This window comes from Chenopodium quinoa, unplaced genomic scaffold, assembly GCF_001683475.1.
Source record: "Chenopodium quinoa cultivar QQ74 unplaced genomic scaffold, ASM168347v1, whole genome shotgun sequence".
Lineage (NCBI taxonomy): Eukaryota > Viridiplantae > Streptophyta > Magnoliopsida > Caryophyllales > Amaranthaceae > Chenopodium > Chenopodium quinoa.
In genome coordinates, this window is record NW_018742980.1 from 1,375,913 (window position 1) to 1,382,895 (window position 6,983).

General features: G+C 35.3%; 1 protein-coding gene across 1 annotated transcript; it reads left to right on the forward strand.

Annotated features, from left to right (window-relative positions):
- Positions 1-1,274: 1,274 nt before the first annotated feature.
- LOC110729420 (craniofacial development protein 2-like) lies at positions 1,275-1,655 on the forward strand. Its single transcript, XM_021909158.1, has one exon. The coding sequence runs from the start codon at positions 1,275-1,277 to the stop codon at positions 1,653-1,655; it is 381 nt and encodes a 126-aa protein (XP_021764850.1).
- The last annotated feature ends 5,328 nt before the right edge of the window (positions 1,656-6,983 follow it).

Sequence of the window (6,983 nt, forward strand, 5' to 3'; positions counted from 1 at the left end):
ATATATTACAACAGTCAATTAAATAATAGTCTTCAAAAAAAATTATAATAATACATAAATATAATGAATTTTTTAGGCAAATTAATACTTCCACACACACAAAAAAGAAAGAAAGAAAAAAGAAGAAGAAAGGAAAAAATATATATATATATATACACGCGTAAGAGTTTAGTATAGAGTAGTAGATATTGATGATAAGAGGAGTAGGTTGACTTAATAAGGTTTTGATTTATTTTCATTATTAAATTGTCTATTCTTATTACCTTCATAATATCACTCACAACGCTTTTTTTTTCGTGGCTGGCCACACTGTGTGGCCGGCTGACACATATTAAAATACTGATTGGGTAACCTCTAACCGATTAATCTCTTAATCCCTGGCCGATTGAGTAACCCTTGACCAATTAACCCCTAACCGAGTAACCCTTGACCAAGAAACCCCTAAATGATTGAGTAACCCCTGATCAAGTAACCCCAGCCATACGGTGTGGCCAGCCACATATGAGACTTTGTGTATCACTCATGACTTCCTATAACTGCATTGTGTGCCAAAAGATAAGATCTTGTTCTTTTCACCTTATTTTTGTGGAAACAAAATTATTATTATTTTTTACTAAAATTAAATTACTTTTAGTAAAAAAAAAAAAAAAACTTATTTTTAGAGATTCTATGTTATGTTTGTTCTTTTTAATGATTAATTTTATTTTTATTGAATTGAACTTATTTTTATTAAACTTAAATTATTTGAACTGAACTTAATGAATAAGGTGATGAGAATAGAGCTTAGATTTAACTCCGTCAGTGGGTTTCTCGCTGCCAGTCCCAAGCCTGGATAAAGGAGGAGAGTTTTAGTAGGCTAGTGACACCCAGTGTAAAACATTGTCACATCCCATGACATGAGTCAAACTGATATTTTCGTGGGGGCGTTCCCTACTCAACGACGCACTACACTTCCTAGACCCGAGTGTAGTGATAAGTATGCAAGGGTTGTTAGGTCGTCGCCCGGAAGCGATGCGCCACATTGCCCGAGTGTGGTGTCAAATGAGCAAGGGCGTGCCATTGGGGCGTTTCCTACTAAGCGACGCGCTGCACTTCCTAGACCCGAGTGTAGTGTTTAGTATGCAAGGGTTGCTAGGTCCTTGCTCGAAAGCGACACACCACATTGCCCAAGTGTGGTGTCAAATGAGCAAGGGCTAGTAGTTGGGGGCTCGAGGGAGCGTGGTAGGAGGGAGCAGGTGAGGAAGGACTCTAGTTTGCGGATTGGTTCTTGGAATATGGGCTCTCTGATGGGGAAATCAGCAGAAGTGGTAGAAGTGATGAAGAGAAGACGCATAAACATCATGTGCCTCCAAGAGACAAGATGGACGGGAGAACGAGCTCGAGGCCTGGTTTTAGGGTACAAGGTGTGGTACGTTGGACAAGAAACGAGCCACACGACTAGGAATGGTGGAACTCATAATGGAGTTGGTGTGATTCTCGATGAGAGGTTGTCAAAAGAGGTAATTGAGGTCTATCGGAAGATTGATAGGTTGATAAGGGTAAAGTTGCTATGTGGCAAGGAGATTGTGAATGTTATTAGTGCCTATGCCCCCCAAGTTGGTTTAGATGCAGAAGAGAAACGACAATTTTGGGAGGATTTAGATGAGGTGGTATAGGTGTCCACCATACAGAGAAATTATACATTGGAGGTGATTTCAATGGGCATGTTGGGGTGAGCCGAGATGGCTTCGAGAGTGTTCATGGAGACTTTGGTTATGGGCAAAGGGACCCAAGTGGTGAGGCTATTATGGATTTTGCCCAACCATATGATTTACTTTTGGCTAATACTTGGTTTAAGAAGCGAGATTCACACTTGATTACTTTCCGGAGTGGAGCAAATGCAACACAAATAGACTTCCTGCTCACAAGGAGCACGGATAGACAAAGTTGCTTAAACTACAAGGTTATCCCAGGAGAGAGTGTGGTCATCCAACACCGACTTTTGGTTATGACCATTCGTTTGAAAGAGAAGGCGAAGAAAAAAGGAAGACAAGAGGAGCCAAGGATAAGGGGGTGGACTTTGAGGGATGCAAATGCTAAGGTTTTTACAGAAATGGTAATCAAGGTGGCAGATTGGGATAGAGAGATGGATCCAGACATGACTTGGGTACGAATGAAGAACTGTTTTATGAGAGTGGCCAAAGAGGTCTTAGGGAATCAAAGGGGAGAACTTCGATGCAAAGAGATAATTTGTATTGAAATGAAGAGGTGAAAGTAGTAATTAAGCAAAAAAAGGAATGCTATCAAGCCTTGGAAAAATGTAGGAGCGACGAAACCTTTGCAGCGTATAAGAAGGCTAAGAGTAAGGCAAATGCAGTTGTTCATTAAGCGAAAGAAAAGTCTTATATGAGGTTTATGAAATGCTTGACTCCAAGGAGGGAGAAAATATCATTTATAAGATGGCAAAGAAAAGACAAGAGACAAGAAAGGATATTGGCATGGTAAAGTGTGTCAAAGATAAGAACCAAATTGGTCTAGTACAAGATGAGGACATCAAGGACAGGTGGAAGGGGTACTTTGATGAATTGTTTAATGGACGTAATGGAGGTGTGATAGGAGATACCTCTGTTAGTGATGAAGAATTAACTTGGAGTATGTGCGGAGGATTAGGGGAGTAGAGGTGGAGATTGCACTGAAGAAGATGAAGCCTAAGAAGGCGGTTGGTCTTGATGGTATACCGATAGAGGTGTGGAGGTGTTTGGGTAAAATCGGTATTGATCGGTTAACAGACCTTTTTAACAAGATATGGAGGGCTACAAGGATTCCACAAGATTGGAGGAAGAGCACCTTGGTCCCGGTCTATAAAAACAAAGGAGACGCCCAAGATTGTTCTAACTATCGAAGGATCAAGCTTATGAGCCACACTATGAAGTTGTGGGAAAGAGTGATTGAACATAGGTTGAGAGCATGCAATAGCATTTCGGATAACCAATTTGGTTTTATGCCTGGGAGATCTACTTTGGAAGCAATTCATTTGATAAGACAAATGATGGAGTTTTATAGGGCAAAGAAGAAAGATCTTCATATGGTTTTTATTGATTTGGAGAATGCATATGACAAGGTGCCAAGAAAGGTACTTTGGTAGGCAATGTTGAAGAAAGGTATCCCGCGAAGGTACGTGGATCTGGTCAACGAATGTGAGGACATGTGGAGGGTTGACAAAAGATTTTCCTATTACAATTGGATTGCATCAAGGGTCTGCATTAAGCCCTTTTCTTTTTGCATCGGTTCTAGATGAAGTAACTAGACCAATTCAAGATGAGGTTCCATGGTGTATGTTGTTTGCAGATGATATCATTTTAGTAAATGAAACTAAAGATAGGGTTAATGCCAAGTTGGAGCAATGGAGGCAAATGTTGGAATCTAGAGGGTTTAAGTTAAGTCGGAGTAAGACTGAATATTTGGTATGCCGATTTGGTACTCGGAGGGGGATAAGCAATGATGTGGTAAGTTTAGACGGAAAAGACTTGACCATGAGTGAATGTTTTAAATATCTTGGGTCGATCATCTAGAAAAATGGGGACATTGATCAAGACGTGGCTTACAGGATTAAGTCAGGGTGGCTTAACTAGAGAGCGGCCACATGAGTGTTATGTGACCGAAGCATTCTCTTATAGTTGAAGGGAAAATTCTACGGGACTGCCATTAGACTAGTGTTGTTCTATGGTACAGAATGTTGGGTTTCTAAGAAGGAGCACATTAAAAAGATGGAGGTTATAGAAATGCGCATGTTAAGGTGGATGTGTGGAAACACTCTAAGAGATAGTTTTTTTTTAAAATGAGGTTATCCGCAAGAAAGTAGGTGGCAGGCATTGCAGACAAACTAAGGGAAAATTGTTTGCGTTGGTTTGAGCATGTAAGACGGAAACCTGAGGGTGCACCGGTACGAAGAGTGGAAGGGTGGGACCATGGAGGGGTTAAACGAGGGAGAGAGAGACCGAAAATGACTTGATTGGAAGGAGTTAGGAAGGTTGTGAAGTATATGGACTTGCATGAGGGTGAGGTATTGGATCGTAAGGGATGGAGGAGGAAGATTTTTGTGGACGACCACACGGAATAATCATTTTTAGTTCATGTAGCCGACCCCATTTATAGGATTAATGCTTTGATTGATTGAATAGAGCTTAGATTTCATTTTCGTTAGAATAACATGATGCTTCCAAATTAGTATTATCAATTAGATGTATAGGAAAATTAGACAGTATATTTGATGGGGATTAATGGTACTTCCTCTATTTTTTATTTAGTTTGTAATAATTTTACTTTAATGGTTAAGTTGTCGATGCATAAATTCAACCGGTAATATGTTTACCTATTTATTACGATAACAAATAAAAATTGTAAAAAAGCTAATAGTTTGAAACTATACATCAAAATGATGAATTTAACAAGATTTCAAATGACTTTTTTTTTTTTTTTTGTTAATTATAGCTTAAAAAAATAGGTTAAAGTACAGTTTGTAAATAGTGTAAAAATTAAAATAATGCAACCGAATAAAAATGGAGGAAATTTTATTTATTTTAAAAATATTTTCAAATATTAATAAATGTTTAACACAGAGAATTCGAGATACTATTGTGTACAAGAGCACTAACCAAACGCCACCAACGAATGTGTACACACGTTTTAAGCGTTCCGTGTTGGGTCGACATAGAAAGGGTAAAAAATCCTTATAGACCATCAGTCGAAAATTCCATATCTACATATCTTGTACTTACTCTATTAGTAATTTTATTTCTTTATTACTTACACCATATAGATCAAGGGGTAATTAAATACAAGTTGATCTCTGAGATTAATAATTTTTGTTTATCACATGTCATTTTAATAAATAAATTAATAACTTTTATTTTAAAATGGACCCTACGGTAATGATAAGTGAATAAACTTGTTGGTTTATTTACAAAAATGTCATATGATAAACAATTTTTGTTTATCACAGTGATTAACCTGAGCTTCCTCTTTAAGTAATAAGTAAATTTTTATTATCTTTACTAAAAGAAAATTTCTTCCAAAAAAAAAAAAACTATGTATACAAAGTTTGATACCTTGATGACGGTATATATTGATACGAATTTAACAATGTGTATATTTTTAATTACTTTTTAGCTAATAAAAATTTAAAAACTTGATACTTTAAAAACATACATTGAAATGCATTTTATAATTAAAATGCCACAAAACTATATTAAATCACAAATTATGGTTATAAATGTGTAAATAATGTAAAAGTTCAAATTGTACAAGTGAAAATATGGAAGAAATACAAAATACATACTAGTATACATTTTTTCTTTCTTGACGACATGTTAGACTTGGATTTTGCTAATAAAGAGTTATATTACAACTTATATACATTTATATATTTAGAACTTAGAAGATAGGTTTCAAAAAAATAAAATATACTTCGTATTAAAAGATACAAGTATATAACAATTTACCATACACAACAATTTCTAATTATTTATATAAACCGAGTACTCTTTATGAAGTTAGAAATAATCCGATCCAAAGAAAATTTCACAATTACTCAAGTATTAATAACATTGATTTATGGTTGATTTGTAGTAAAACCTAAAATTCAATTCTTAGGTAGGAATTTCTTTGAAGTTACGTATAGCAAAACGCCGTATAAAAATAAAAGAAGAATTAAAAAAATGAAGTCCCATGCATGCACACGGCGCAGGAAATAAATCATATGCTACCAAAGATTTATGTGTCGTTTGAACGACAAAAAAGAAATAAAATTTTTAGAAAACGACAAAAAAGAAATTATAAATGCACCGTCAAATATATACATAATACATGTAGTTGATGTAGATGCAATTCATAAGACCAAATTTCCATTTAAAATTTGTTTGATCCATTTTTATTAATTTTGGATTTACACGTGTTGTTGAAATTGCACCATCCACGTCGACGGTAATTTGTCAGAGGTGGTCGGAGAATTGCGGGGCACCAAATATGTAGTGTATCAGTGTGTGTATTTGACTAGCGTTGTATTTTGTCCGTATACTACACCAATCTACGGCGGTAGTTTTAAATGTGAAGCATGATCTATGAATCTATTATAACAATATCGCCTACCACAGCTTATAGGCTCTTAGAAATGTTGTAATGTACTCCAAAATATGGGGGAATTGTCATATGGTCTATGGAGCATTTTTTAACTTCATGCATAACAATACACTGGCGTGATCGAGTAGTTGGCGAGACTCTTGAATTTTTCATAGGTTATGTTTAATTTGTCGTAATAATATTTATTTCACCCTTTTATCACATATTTAAAAAATAAATAAATAAGTTAACATAAAACAAGTTTAGAAGAAATAAATTTTAATATAGGGACATCTTAAACTAGACTGATTTACAACTAAAACAAGTTAAATTAAAAAAAAAAAAAAAAAAAAAAAAAAAAAAAAAAAAAAAAAAAAACTTAAGTAATTTTTAATAATATGTATTTCAGTTAACGTGACAAAGAAAATCTCCCGAAAATTTTTTAGTGCCCATTTCGGTCAACCGGCAATGCATCATGCATGAACCAACATATATATGGTAATAACTGAGGTCGATACCAGAAACTTAAAATCAAATCTTAACCAAGCTATCTTATCTCATCGACAAATCTTGATTATCTCGTGGATAAAGCTACGACATTGTTCTTTATAAGCCTCGCCGCTGTCTTTAGAAGAAATTGTAGAGAATGCGACAAAAAATTTCCCAATAACTTAAAATAGTATGAAATTTATGAGCATTGATTATTAGGTTACAGAAGGAGAGATATTAGTTAGTAAATTATACGAATAATCTCGAAAACTCGACGTGGGAGTCCTCAAGTCTTCCTAGGATTCTGTCATGGATAATTGTGCGTTTACGCTCTTATGCTGTTTTGTTTATTGCTGTGTTGCTGGGGTTGTTCAATTATTTGATTCCCCCCTTTTCTT